The following is a 14,313-nucleotide window of genomic DNA, read 5'->3' on the forward strand; positions in this document are numbered from 1 at the left end:
CCTGCCCTCTGGCGGTAGATTTATCAAACCATTTCACCACACAAAATATGAAATACGCAATTCGCTTTAAAAAATGTGGTGTATCTGCGACAACTTATGCAATTACTGCTAGCTGGGAAATGAGCGAATATAACGTTTTATATTATTACTCCTGTTCTGTCATTTATTTCACTTTCTTTCAAGACGTTGGTTGTTGTAGTTGTAGCGCGCATCTCATTGTGAAATTGGTACCCTGCCCACATGCGGTGACGTCAGTCACAAGCCCTTTATTACGTTACCAAGTGACAAGGTTAGGAATAAAAACTAATCTGCGTTGATCATACATTATCTCTATAAATCAATAAAGATCGCTTATTACAACGGATATTCAATAGGTTAAAGGATGCTAAAGTAACAAATGTGCTCTATGAATTTTACTAGCGCTGGCTATAATCAATTGCTTAGTGTGCAGTTACTATAGCAACCACAAAACAAGGTGCCGGAAGGGAGAACATGTCAGCAAAAACCAAAGAAAGAGAAACGGGGGGAACGAGTGACAATTCTTCCCTCAAGGGCAAGCAGAGCAATGCAGAAGAACCGTCTGCTACCTCCACTTCCGCTACTCTCCTTGGAACGTCCAAAGAAGACAACAACATCCCAGAGGCGGTAGACGACTTTATAAGGAACTTCCTCCAGAAAATCGGGATGGCTCGGACTCTGGACAGTTTTGAGGTAGAGTGGTATAGCTCAGCTCACAAACTCCTGACAGAGCCATTGTTGACGGCTCCTCCACCACCGGGGGTCCTTGTCCTCTCTGATGCCCTCAAGCACAAGCAGCTCCTTCAGTCTGAACTGGTGAAGGTCAACAGAGAGACCGACCAGTTCAAACAGCAAGTGCTCTCTGCAGGGGACAGCCTAGTGAGGCTGCAGAGGGACAGAGATCTGCATCGGCTGCATTGCCAGAAACTGGTTGCCGACAAAAGCCGTCTGATTGAGGATATTAAAAGGCTGAAGAAACGCCTGGCAGCCTATGAGCCAGCGCTGAGACAGCTGGATGACAAATATGAGATAGCCATGGGGCAGAAGATGCTTCTCAATATAGAAGGTGAACGAATACAGAACAACTTGAATGCCAGTCTGAATCTGGACAAAATCCAAACAAAGACAGAGAGAAGGGTTAAAAAGAATACAGCCCAATTGCGAAGCACAGCCAGACACCCAAAGGACACAGAATTTCCTGTGTGTAGCAGGCCAGTGAACCTTCACCGCCCTCAGGGAAATTCTGGTGAACAGAAAAGGACATTCAGTTTGTTCTATTCCATCAAAGCCCACACTCTTCCCATAAGCTGCATCAGCCTCCATCCAGATAAAAAAATCCTCGCAAGTGCCAGTGACGACTGCAGTTGGAGATTGTGGGCACTGCCAGTCAGCAGGGAAAAGGTACAGTCATAAAATTTCTGCCTGTGTACATAGATCAAGAGCATAGCCTCTCAAACACCAAGTACAACCCTCGCTCCTAAAATTCTTAAAATAAAAACATAAAAATACTCTCATAGCATCACTATAATGACCAACATTACAAGTGGCCCAAGTGTTTGTTTGTTATCATCCTAAAAAGTATATTTAATATTATTATAAGACACTGTAATTTTACCCAGTTTAAATATACACTCTGGATCATAATAAAACTTTACAGTGCTTAAATGACTTTGTTAAAATATACAATATCGTGCATAAAAGTAAAATAAAAATGGTCAATTTCATGATTCTATCGTATGCCAGTAGAGAGGGCCCCTGTAACAAATAATGGTACACATTGAGAATCACAAATCTATACAATGGCATCAAATGCAATGCAAAACACGTGTAAGGAAAAGTGCGTTTGCCATCCTCATTTGAAATACATCACATTGGGTGTTTTTTTTTACTTTTAAGGCATTTGATTTTATTAAGAAAAAAAAAAGTTTGTTGGTGGTGAATTTGCCAAACCCAAATTATGCAAGGTGAGAGACTATTTTTGCCACAGACACCCCATCATTCATTCTCACAATGACATGTATGGGCAATTTATAGTCTATGACCTCTGACCTGTAAGGCAGACCTGCTAATCACTATTCTAAAATGCTGCCTTGTATCTCTTATAAGTTTATAAGTTTTTGAAAAAATAAAATAAAAGTAAGCCATTTCAACGGCAGCAGATTCAGATTGGCAGAAACACACAGAATGTAGGACCTCTGAAGACTTTGAGACTACAAATTGCTCTGCATTTCCATGAAATAAACTTTTTCAAGAGAAATTATAGAAAAAATTGATATACAGTAATCCCTCGTTTTTCGCTGGGGTTACGTTCCGAAAAGAATCCGTGATAGGCGAAATCCCTGGAGTAGAAACCTGTTTTTTTACCATTATTATATATACAAAACTTGTTTTCAAGCCCAAGCATTTGTTTAACAAAGAGAAGTACACACTTTCTTCCAAATAACTCCAGTAAAATAAAATAATCATTTTAATCATCAATACAAAGTATGTACTATGGACAATTGTGACTCATGCGTATTACTGACTGCCGCTGCTGCCTGACTCCGCTCTGTAGTGTATTTTTCTTCTGAAGCCATAACACTATGCTCTGCGAAAAAAATCCATGAAGCAGCGAGGCCGAGAAAGGTGAACCGTGATATAGCGAGGGATTACTGCATCGTATCATGTCAATTCAGAATTTACTCTCATTGGTTAGTTTGTGTGTCATCAGGTGGGCCAGATGGTCCTGACAGGTGAAGGACACACCAATTGGGTGTCCAGCTGCAGTTTTCATCCAGAAGGAACTAAACTGGCAACAACCAGCGGAGACACTACCGTCAGTTCACATTCACTTGTCCTCTTTAAGCATTATGACCCCCACTGTAATGATCTTTATATTGGATTCAGGATTTCTTTAAAAAGTATTTGCCATTTTTATTTTTCAGCCTTTGGATTGGCAATTAACAATTAGTGAAGACGTCCGATTTTTTTTAAAGGAAATGTCTCCTTTTAAAATTATTTTCTTTTTTTATTAGACGTCTAACCCTTTTGTGCTTTCTTCACCTTGACAGCTTAACTTTTACATTTTTCTACCTGCAGGTAAAGCTCTGGGATTTATTATCCGGGCGTTGTGTGTTGACATTCTCCGGTCATAGACAACCCACCTGGGCGTGCTCCTTCCACTCATGTGGTCACTTCCTGGTGTCCTGTTCCTCTGATAGAACTACCAAACTGTGGGACCTGAACAGCCAGCGCTGCCGGCTAACAATGCGTCGCCACACAGCCTCGGTCAACAGCGTCTGCTTCCAGTCCTTCTCCAACACTATCCTCACTTCCTCGGCCGATAAAACTCTCACCATGTGGGATATCAGGCTTGGTGTGTGCACCGCATCCTTTGTTGGACACCAGCATCCTTGCAACCATGCTACCATAGGCCTCGATGAGGAAGTCATTGCTTCCTGTGACACCTACGGTATCGTCAACCTGTGGGACATCAGGAGGCCCACCGCGGCTCTTCGCACTATAGATGCAGGGCCCCTGAGTGCCAATCAGGTGGCCTTCAGTCCATCAAGGAAAATGCTGGCAATTGCGAGCAGCGACAGTTTGGTCAGACTGGTAGATGTGGATTCCTGCAAGGTCAGCAGTCTATCAGGACAAAGGGACAGTGTGCAAACTGTCACCTTTGACCACATGGGTAAGACTGTCATGTCTGCAGGGAGTCATGGGCTCATTAATGGATGGATGTAGACCACATTAGAATACTGAAATGTTGATTTCTTTTTGCTAGTTAAAAATTGCTAAATGAAAATGTTAGTTTTTTAAATGGACTCAAGTAGGACTTTGGAAAGTAAAGTAGTAGACAAGATTCAGTGAATTTGGGGATTAATAAAATACATATTTAGGTGTTTTAATAAAATACACAAATGCATGTTTATGTATGTATTTTGTTCCGAAAGTTATATTTCTTATGGATTGCAGTGATGCCAGGAATGTGCATTCAATAGCTCTGTTATACGTAAATAGGTATGTGTGCATGGATGCATAGTGCAGAGTAAAATTTGTAAAATAAATAAATGGACAAGCCAAAAGGCTTTATTCACTTGGATTTGAGAATACATTTGGGTTAGAAGAGCGTCCAGAGCTTCAGTTAGTAGTGCTTGGTGTGGTTTACTTTAACAAAAACGGTACGAAACCTCTGAGCTTCAATGCAATACAACTTGCATCATATCTAACATTGGAAAAAAATAAAACATCATGCTTACATGATACCTATATGAAAAACGAAAAAAAAAGTCTTTTTTTTTTTTTTTTTTTTTAAATGCACCCAAAGACACTTTTTGGTGTCCAAGTGTAGACCACAGGTTCCTTGTGACTCCGTATATTAATGAAGCTCGATTTCATGAATCATTCTGTTGATTCATCTAAACGACCTTTTGACATCAACTTCAAGTTTTGCATATAAGAGTAATTGCAGCCGTTTGCGTTGCGAGGAAATTCAAAGACTGCTAGAAGCATACAAAAACTAGCATATTAATACTGTGCTGTAAAATGACATATTTGGAACCCGTATAACACACCAAAGGACGAAAAAAAAGGATTTAGTGAACAATTATTTTCTTACTCCCTCTTACAGTACACTGAAATAATTCCGCGTACACAATAGTAAAAGCTAAATGGGAAAATCCTAATAATCCATTTGCAGAATCATGATTTTTGTCACTTGTTTGCCAAAGGCAAACAAGGCCTTAATACACTTTTGATATAATGTACTTGTAACTTTGCTGATCTGTATTACACTTCAATGTGGACCACAAATTGAAATGCATTTCAACATCTGTTCCTTTTGGCAATAACTTCAAAACAGTACTGTACTGTGCTAAACAAACACTACAAACACCAGTGAGAAAAGGTTCACGAATGCCGACACGGACTAGATTCTCCATCTGACATTGTTTCCATATTTAACTGGAATCCTGCTGATGGCACGTCAGCAGATGACGAAGAGTATCGTCCTTCATCTATATCCTTTTCTTCCTCATGTTTGCCTCTTGGTGCCTCCAACAGCAGTTTAAGGCGACTGAGGTGATGCAGAGCCCTGGGGGTGGAAACTGTGTTTTTTAAATTAATTGGCTTACAGTAGTTAAAATACTGCATCTTTAATAATAGTTCCATACAATGTGTACCAGCTCACTCATTTTCTGGAGAGGATGAATTTAGAGTTATGTTCCGCTTAAGACTTTTTTTTTTTAAATTCCATGGTTGTGACGATATAAAAACAAAGCAGCATGATATTCTAAGTTAGTCTGAATTAGGTCATAGTGGCACACATGGCTAAAAGCAAAAGGTCAATGGTTGCTAAATTGCTAAGATATTTAGCAAGCTTTGGCTGCAGATTGTGATGAAAATGAATGGTTCTTCTAGGGCAGGGGTGGCCAACCAGTCAGAGACTAAGAGCCAGATTTTTTTACTGTGTACCGCAAAGAGCCACATCCACGCTGTTTGTATTCACACCTGAAGGGAACCGAGACCATTGAAAAAAGTGGGTCTCGGTCCGTTTCTTTAATCTGCACCAGGATTCATTGATTCCACCTCCGGCCGTGGCGTTTGCATGTTTTTTTTGTATTTTTTTTAAGTTTGGTTTCTCTGATCAATCAATGTGGGAGGGCATATGATTTACATGTTTAGTGACGGTGTTAGGGTGGTGTTCACTCTAACTTATTTTGCAAGGACCACACTGGAGACAAGTTAGTCGTCTAGACACCTGCAGGCGTATTCTGCAAACCCTAACAGACGGTACCTTTGTAGTGATGTTGCACCAGATAAAGCCTGCTCTGCTTCACTTTCAGCTCTCTGCAATACAAATAGACCAGAGAATAAAGAGTGGTTAGAGAAAATAAGCCTGTGATTGTCCCATTAGGGGATCACATCAAATGAACAAAACACAATGTTATCACCAGCACAATCTCATGAATTCAGTAGTCAGCACAAGAGCTATATTTGAAAGTGTGCTAATTGCTACATTTGAGTGACACTCACTGGAGTATTAATTCATTAATTCATGAAGGCATCATACAAACAGTTGTGTCAAATGTTTTGAGGTTTTACAGCACATACAAAATGCAAGAACACATTTGTCAGTTAAAAACTATCTGTGTCAAACAAAACTAGCATTCACGGGGCAACTTTTTGAGGTATGAACGACCAAACCTCTCTTTGGGGCACAACACAGTTTTAGGGGAGGGGAGGGGGGGGGGGGTCTCATTAGATTATGCAAGCGGTGTCATTGTGTGGGTGCAAATATAATTGTTGTATCAAAATGATCGTTTTAATGGTACACTGGTTTGCTATTATGTTAAGCGCTTGTCCAATTGCAATTTGAGCATTTTTGGTCTTTATGGGGAGAGCAGACAAATTACATACGGATTGAGTTCCTTTACTGCAGGTCCGCGCAACTGGTGGATGCTGTTGTCGGTGAAGCGCCACCTCCACAGCCTGCAGTCTAAACATCATTTGCTTCAGAGCCTCCAATGGACCAGGCTGCTGAGAGATGGCGCTATCGTGACTGCAATCCTGAGTCAAGAGGAAAGAGAGAAGTGTGTACACATGCTGAGCCGTGATTGGTTGTGACCTGAGACCTGGCAACTGTGATGTCATTTTCAGTCGACAGCAGTTGGGAAAATGGGTCCCCCGAGATGGATAATAACAGGTGGATTTGGGCTGCGTAATGGATATTCCACTAACAAATAATTAATCAACACTGTGTTTTGACCGATTGGACTGCACAGAACATATTACAAAGTCATTTTTTGGGTTGACTTCCCCTTTAAATGTTTTCATTAATACACATCAATTAATTAAGAAACCACTCACAGTCCAGTTTATGAGTTATGTTTTGTGATTAAAATTCTTTCTAGATTTTGAAAGTGTCTTAAATATTGTTCCAAAGGCTTTTTAATTTTTCATTACATTTCATGAACTACACTATAGTGCGGTACTATAACCAAGACGCTTTAGTCTATTATATTTAATTTAATCCAACCACTCAAAGTGACAGTTTTCCAAACTGTAAATGCATCAGGGGTCAGCCCTACCTTCTTGGTTTCCACTGACAGAGTCCTAGTATTGACATCTGCTGTGCCTTTTGAGTGTCTGCATCATTATTAAACAATTAGAGATACAGATTAGGATTGCAATCCGTTGTTAAACAAAAAAAGTAAATAATGTTTGCAATCTTACATAGGGAGCGGCGGGGAAGTCGAGCAGCGCTTCATTTCCTCCTCATTCAATTCTATATCAAATAAACATCCATAGGAAAATGAGTAAACATCAAGCGGATAGTCTGATGATTTGCTTCTTCAGGATAATTTTATGTAATGAGAACCAACACTATGCCTACCTGAATCTCCAAGACTTTCTGCACCTCCAAAACGCTGTGATAGTGAGTTCAGCACTTCATCCGCTTTCTGGATTAGTGACTCCAGCCTGGTATCTGACAAAAGGAGAATAGAACATAAACGGGAGTCAACACAGACAGCGTGTCCTTTAAGCGTCACTAAATCACTTTCTAGTTACCTCTCACAAGAGATTCCGTGACGTCTGAGCTTTTTCTCTCTGAAGCGATCCAAGATATCTGTTCAGCAAACTGAAGCCTCAGATCTTTTAGACTCAGCTGGGTGACACCCAGATTCGTTTCCCCATACAAAAAGACATATTGATTAATTTTTTTGTTTAATTTCTAAACGTCCAAGCTTAATTCATAAAATTATTTATTTTAGTATTATTCATTTTCCACACACGTGCGTGTGCCAAATAAGTAGAGATAAATCCCATCAATCCCCGTCCACAGACATATGACAGAACCCCGAGCACTCCAAGAAATATAATATAACATAATATCAGGTATTTTGAAACACGAAGCAGGAAAAGGCATTTTGATCTTGTACCTGATTAGCTGTCTTGCCAGGATTATCCTCTGCATCTGCTAACCAAGAGGATGCTCTAGTTATTGATGCTAGTGGGAGAACAAAAAAAAGGACAAGCTCTGTCATTATTTAGTAAGGTTCTCCCTTGCCGTGACAAAAGAAAAAGAAATAAAAATGCTTGGAAATGGATTGGAGAGACTGAATGATGCCATACCAAGCGTGTCACAAAGGTCGACATCTGATGGGAGTCGTGGCTCAGTAAGGTCACAATCTTGGATCCAGTCAGACACACTGCTGATCCCAGTGTGGCCCAGATCTGCCTTATTTCCGCTGTACCTGCATTGTAAACGGGACGGCGAGGACAGCAGTAGCTGCTCTGCCCTTGTTCCTCTGTGTGCACACTAACAGATAAAGACAGGCTTAAGTTAGAGTATGCTCCTAAAATAGAGTTAAAGACTTAAAGATAACAGTGACAGGAAATTACCGTTAAGCATCTGACAAAAGGGACATCTTGTTTCAAAGTGGAATCTTTGGGTTCTCCCTTACATCTGGTGGATGATATATATCGGTTTAAGATCCCAAATGATACACGTAATGCAATAACGAAGGATGAGCGTGCAAACCTGCAGCTGCTGCAATTCCTGCTTAAATCTGGGTGGGACAGGTTCTGTTCTGTATGTTCCCCTGTTCTGTGCCCTGCATTGGATGACACACGGGCCTGAGAGGCCACAGACTGAGACAAGCGACCTGATCCAGCAAACAAACAAGGAAAGGAACACACGAGGTTAGACCGCAAAATATCACTGTAATTACATCACCAATTTAGTTTGACGATCCAGTCAAAGTTTCACACATATCACAATGTAAGTGGTGTAGAGTATGCTTTTAAAAACCTTGGATGAAGGCAGTTGTGTGGGTGACAGGCATGGAACCATCACGAGGAATGGACAGCAGTTCATCTGTTGTCATCGAAAGTCTGTCGCGGTTGTCACGATGACGGAGGGAACTGACGGGGAGGGTAAGATACGCCACCTCTCTGTCTGTTAAACGTTCCCTGAGAACTACAAGTCGAAACACAAAACATGAAGCATCTTAGAGGAAAACCCATCCATTCAATTTTCTCCACTCCAAGATGTTGTAGAAAGTCTTCCAAGAAGAGTGGTTGTTCTTATGACTGTAAAGAAAGGACCACTCAATGTGACCCAATGTCATTTCCAAGAAGTGGAAAAGCCAAGTCTCCCGATTGGTTTGTCTCTACACTCAGCAAATACGCAACAATCTAGCATTTACCTACCAGATTTGTTTCTGTGTGTGCTCATCCGAGGTCTTCTTGGGGTGGACAATGGACTCTGCGGCAAAATCAGCCTTTCCGATGACTCAATGTTTTGACTTCTGTCAAAGTCTGCAATGTAGGCTTCCAATGCTGCAGAGGCTGAGTCATATTCCTTTGGAAATTAAAAGTTGAACAATTAATGAAAAACAATGATCAATTCACTTTTTAATCATCGTTCTTTTTTTTTATGAATGTACAAATGTTATTTAAATCACTTATAGCACTGCATTTGTTAGTGCCTGCAAGTGACTGGCAACCCGTTTGAGGTTCACCTCAACTCTCGCCCAAAGTCATCTGGGGTAGGCCTCACCTTACCCAAATAAGAATAAACAGAATAGAAAATGTATGTTTGTATTGCTTGTGATTACTCCAATATACCTCGTGCATGAAAATTTGTGTCCTGGTGCTTGTTTAGGATTGGCTCCCACCTCCTCTGTCATTGGTGCCTCTTTTTACTGATACGACGTAACATACAATGCTAAGCAAGCTGGCCTGGCACTCATCTAGATAACTGAATGACTTAGACAGACTTTATTGTCATTTTGTAAGCACTCGGTGCACACAAAACGAGATTTCGTCGCATACGGCTCTCAACAAAGGAAAGGAACGTCGAGAGCCGCAGCAGCCGCAGCCGACTGGGGCGCCGCCATCTTAATCTTAATAATACAAAAGACACACGGATGGCATGAGCGCAACTCAATAACTCTCATAAGGCTGCCACATAACGGCGCCACAAAGAAAGTCAGAAAGTGCTCAAGATAAAAGCCATCAAAGCAAATCAAAGCTAAAAAGACAAAGGAAAAAAAAGTAACAGCGGCCAACCACCACCCCCAATACAAGAGAACACCCCAAAACACACAAAATAGCCTCCACGGGGTCCATCGACAGGTGTAAGGGCAGTCCAGTTCAACGCCGCCCAATGGACCGTGGTCGTGAATCGGTGAAAACATCACAAAGAAAAAAATAAATAAATAAATAAAAAAGAAGAAGCAAGCTATGATTTAATGTGAACAGTCTGTCAAGTAGTTGACCAAAATATTCAAACTGTGTTGATTGTGCTCATAATTGAAATACGCTTGCTTAAAAAGTTTGATATTGTTTTGCTATGTCTTTGTTCTATAGTGCAGTGGTTAACCAAAACCAGGGTCATGGGACGGGGCAAGTAAATCCACAAGCTTGTAAAAATAATAAAATAAACACATGTTTGGAAAGTTTTGCAATGAGAAAAAGGGCCAGTAAGTATTCAACACAAGAGCCTCTGCCCAAGAAAACAAAGCCCCCGCCCCTTTCTTTTCTTCGTCCTTATTCTTTAGGCCACGAAGGAATGTGATGTTTTTGTTTGTTTCTTTCAGAATACCGTTTGGAGACTATAAACTGACTCGGGTTCAGACTAGTACTGTACTCGCTTTGTTATGGCCTTTGGTTAAGAGTTGATTGTATTTTGGTTGTATTTAATTGTTTTGGTATTGTTTGATACACTAGCCACTGGTTCACGGCTATTCCAAATTTAATTCCTAGTCGTCATCTCAATGCGAGTCCCTTTTTGACTCCACAACTTTTCAAAATAACACATGTTCTACATCAGGGGTGTCAAACTCATTTTTTTCACGGGCCGCATTGTAGTCATAGCTTCTTTTGGAGGGCCATATATATATATATAAATAAATGTATGAGCACCTCATATTATATACAGTAAAAGATACAAAACAAACTGACAAATAACTCGTTTTCAAATCAGATGAGTAAAAACTGGTCAAATATTTAAAAAAGAAAGATATTAAAAGTGAAGACAATTTGCAATTCTAGTAATGACACACAAATTTGAGCCACAATTTGTCGTCGCGGGCCACATAAAATGATGTGGCGGGCCGTATCTGGACCCCGGGCCTTGAGTTTGATACTTGTGCTACATGGTCTAAAACATTTTGCCATTACCATTACTCTGGTGATGAATGGCTGTCTTTAGATGTATTATGTCATGAAAGTTGAAGTTGAAGAAGTCATGTTTGAGTTCCAGAAACGTATTTTACCTTATCTCTGTATCTGAATGTTGTGTTGAACTCAGATGAAAATAGGCTACTCCTAAAGTGGCCAGAACTTGACAGCAGTGTTGTCACTGTTGACTCTGGAGAAAGCATGTCACTCAAGGGGCTGGTAGACTCCATGCTGACAAAAAAATAAATAAATCCAAGGTTACAATTTATAAATGATTGAAACAAAGACAGGTACTGGTTAGAATGTCCGCCTCATAGTGGAGATCGACGTCGTGGGTTCAAACTGCGTAGCAAGGCCACATATCAAAATAGTAAAAATGTGCATAGTTCTCCAATCTCATTTGATAGCTCCAAATGACAGAATTGTAACCGCTGTGCTAACCATGTGAGACTGCGGTGACAGCGATGTTGCATTAAAATATTAGGGAACCCGTTGTAAATGCTAACGCGTTGATTTGAAAGAATGAAAATGACTACTACTGTCCCCGGCCGTCCAATTTGAAGTGTTCAGTTTGTTTAGAATTTGTTCTGCCGTTTACCGCAGAAAAACGAACTTTAGAGTAGATGTTTTGCTAATGATCGTTTAGCTAACACCGAGGAACTGGTAAAACTTGCATAGATTAATAAAACGAATAATAGAATGACGTTCAGTTAAAAGTTACATTTAATTACATTACTAACTAAGTTAACAACCAAACTTACTTTAAGTTGTATTTGGCGTGCTCACTTTTTGAACAACAACAGGAAAAGAAAGAAAGAAAGAAAAAAACAATAACAACCGCCTACTTCCTGCTGCTCCGAGCAGACTCCGCGACACACGTTCAAGGCTCCCGGGTGAGGCTGGTCCAGAATCAGATTAACTAGTGACGTATCCCATTGGCTCAGTTTCTCGTCATTTCCAACCCCTTGCCCCATCGGTTGGGTAGATTTCAGCGGCCTGCGTCGTTTGCGAAACCCATGACGTAATTTTCTCTTTCACGCGCATGTGCAATATTTAGACATTAAATATCCTAATTGAGAAGCGTTTTTCTTCATATTTGATTATGCAAACTGTACCACACCGTTTCTAATAATAATAATAATAATAATAATAATAATAATAATAATAATAATAATAATAATAATAATAATAATAATAATAATAATAATAATAATAACAATAGTAATATAATAAAGAAATGTATTTATTGGGGTTTTAATGTCCTTGGCTTTTCTTTCTTCTACTGCGTGTAATAACGTTGTCTGTTTATTCTCCTGATTTTTTATTTCGAGATGTTCTTACAAGAGTAAACTAAAGTAAAAGTACAGGCTTTGTGTAGGTCACGTGTCAGACTTAAATGTGGGCCGTGAGTTTAACAGGATTGTCTTAATTTAAATACTGTCGCGTGCATCGACTATGAACTACATTTCCCACAATGCATGCCGACTGTTACGTGAGAAGTGACGGCACTAGTGTGCGTTATACGTATCCACATCAATTAGGTTTTGCCAACAAGTGCAGTTGAAAAACACTGTTCCAAATAATGATCCTGAAATGTCCAATAAGATTAAATTTGATGCCGATGGAAGGCTGTTTGAAGCAAGATGAAAAGGTGATATGGTTATCCTTCAAGGAGAAAAAGCGGTATGTCTTTTAGATTATGAAGCCGTTTTTCAAAGTCAATTTTTAATCTACAACGGCATTTTGTCTGCCCAAATAAGTCTTCCTTAAGGTAAACAACAAATGCCCAAGACTAATTTAAAGGCAAATTGAGATCTCAGCAGAATGTGTTCACGAAAGCTGTAATAAAGAATGATTGGCGCACACCGACACCATTATATCAGGGCTGAAGAAATCACTCGAGCGTTCGTCTTTTTCATATGCTCACAGACATATGATTATGAAATGACTACGTGTTATGTGCAGCCATTTTTGTTTTTTTTTTCAATTGTAAAAGTATAATGTCAGAAGAAAAAAAAAACACAGACAGCTGAGAAATCTACTCAAGTACAGCCACAGAGTATTTGTCCTTCTCATCACGGGCAAATTGCACATAGCAAAATCTCTCTTACAGGGCCAGTGAAAAACATCACTGTGGGCCCCACGTAGCAAATATAAAACCCTTTTTTTCTAAGGGTCTCTGTCAGTCATGGCCACTCAGAATTGTCATTACCTTTTGGGTCCTTACTAGGGGTGTAAATCGCGGGTTTTGTCACGGTACGATATCATATCGATACAAAGAACTACGATACGATATTTGCCGATATCTTAAAGCCTGCTGGGATTCATTCACGATATATCACGATATAGTGCTGTACGATCGATTTTTTTTTTTAAATAAAAAATATAGAACAATATCCTGTTTTATAACAATTCATACGCAAAATCAACAAGGTACTGCAAACTATTTATTTAGGAAATTACAAGAGTATTGTAGTATACAAAGTGCTTATTTTAACACTGAACTTTGATGTCGTGTTTTTTCTTTAAATGTGCGGCGAGATTTGTGCTCCCTGAATATTTGATCACCGCATGGCAGGATTTACAAACTGCACGTGTCTTGTCCGTTGACTCGTTGAGTCATCTTTTCTTTGGAATCCAAAGTGCTTCCAAAGAATGACTTGAAGCCTAAAGGGGAGGGAATTTCCTCGTCTTTTTGGACACTAGCCATAGCACCAGCCCAAGAGCCGCGTACTAGTTGTCGACCCCCCTTTCAAAATGGCTGTGTACCGAGGCCCCCAATCCAACCTGATTCCCTCAAGAGGTGTTGTGAGCAGAAATGGGCTAACCAGCATAGAGTTGGGCGTGCCAAGCTCGTGGCATCATATAAACAATAATAAAATGTGTACGTGCTGCCAAAGGTGCATAAATATAGTGAGGAAAGTATGTAATTATTTTTTTTTTAGTTATTTTTTTACATACAATTTATCTTGTGCGCAATATCTTGTCCTTTGTCTCTCTGCACTGCTTTTTCTCAGCTCACTCCACCTGACAGCCACTTCCAGCCATTTGGTAGTTTGCAGTCAAGTCACTACATCAGTCACAATCATCTCTCCCCCTCACTGCCAGATTGTTTTTTATCATTTT

At 40.0% G+C, this 14,313-nt stretch overlaps 2 protein-coding genes across 5 annotated transcripts; one reads left to right on the plus strand and one right to left on the minus strand.

The window, feature by feature from the left end:
* The first annotated feature begins 492 nt into the window (after window positions 1-492).
* Window positions 493-4,123, plus strand: LOC133163791 (sperm-associated antigen 16 protein). Its single transcript, XM_061294009.1, has 3 exons — window positions 493-1,419; window positions 2,729-2,833; window positions 3,097-4,123. The coding sequence occupies exons 1-3, from the start codon at window positions 493-495 to the stop codon at window positions 3,742-3,744; spliced, it is 1,680 nt and encodes a 559-aa protein (XP_061149993.1). The 3' UTR covers window positions 3,745-4,123.
* Window positions 4,068-12,192, minus strand: lg12h18orf54 (linkage group 12 C18orf54 homolog). Of its 4 annotated transcripts, none has more exons than XM_061293838.1 (15): window positions 12,033-12,192; window positions 11,283-11,418; window positions 9,214-9,364; window positions 8,813-8,980; window positions 8,543-8,666; window positions 8,404-8,467; window positions 8,134-8,320; window positions 7,941-8,008; window positions 7,570-7,666; window positions 7,394-7,486; window positions 7,234-7,285; window positions 7,089-7,146; window positions 6,418-6,567; window positions 5,795-5,847; window positions 4,068-5,092 (listed from the first exon to the last, which is right to left on the minus strand). In XM_061293838.1, the coding sequence occupies exons 2-15, from the start codon at window positions 11,415-11,417 to the stop codon at window positions 4,909-4,911; spliced, it is 1,584 nt and encodes a 527-aa protein (XP_061149822.1). In that variant the 5' UTR covers window position 11,418; window positions 12,033-12,192; the 3' UTR covers window positions 4,068-4,908. The 4 variants fall into 4 exon arrangements, with proteins under 4 accessions (XP_061149822.1, XP_061149821.1, XP_061149824.1 ...); XM_061293837.1 differs by having other exon boundaries at window positions 11,949-12,188; XM_061293839.1 differs by having other exon boundaries at window positions 4,924-5,105; window positions 11,949-12,190.
* Window positions 12,193-14,313: the final 2,121 nt, after the last annotated feature.

The sequence above is a fragment of the Syngnathus typhle genome, linkage group LG12 (assembly GCF_033458585.1).
Source record: "Syngnathus typhle isolate RoL2023-S1 ecotype Sweden linkage group LG12, RoL_Styp_1.0, whole genome shotgun sequence".
Taxonomy (NCBI): Eukaryota; Metazoa; Chordata; class Actinopteri; order Syngnathiformes; family Syngnathidae; genus Syngnathus; species Syngnathus typhle.

What these genes read in the sequence shown, in the direction of transcription:
- lg12h18orf54 (XM_061293838.1), bottom strand. Translation starts at nt 11,417, where the DNA reads ATGGAGTCTACCAGCCCCTTGAGTGACATGCTTTCTCCAGAGTCAACA. An exon ending in CATTCAGATACAGAGATAAG is followed by an intron (nt 9,365 to 11,282) that starts GTAAAATACGTT and finishes TAATTTCCAAAG; the next exon opens with GAATATGACTCAGCCTCTGC. An exon ending in AGGAATTGCAGCAGCTGCAG is followed by an intron (nt 8,468 to 8,542) that starts GTTTGCACGCTC and finishes ATCATCCACCAG; the next exon opens with ATGTAAGGGAGAACCCAAAG.
- LOC133163791 (XM_061294009.1), top strand. Translation starts at nt 493, where the DNA reads ATGTCAGCAAAAACCAAAGAAAGAGAAACGGGGGGAACGAGTGACAAT. An exon ending in TGCCAGTCAGCAGGGAAAAG is followed by an intron (nt 1,420 to 2,728) that starts GTACAGTCATAA and finishes GTGTGTCATCAG; the next exon opens with GTGGGCCAGATGGTCCTGAC. An exon ending in CAACCAGCGGAGACACTACC is followed by an intron (nt 2,834 to 3,096) that starts GTCAGTTCACAT and finishes TTCTACCTGCAG; the next exon opens with GTAAAGCTCTGGGATTTATT.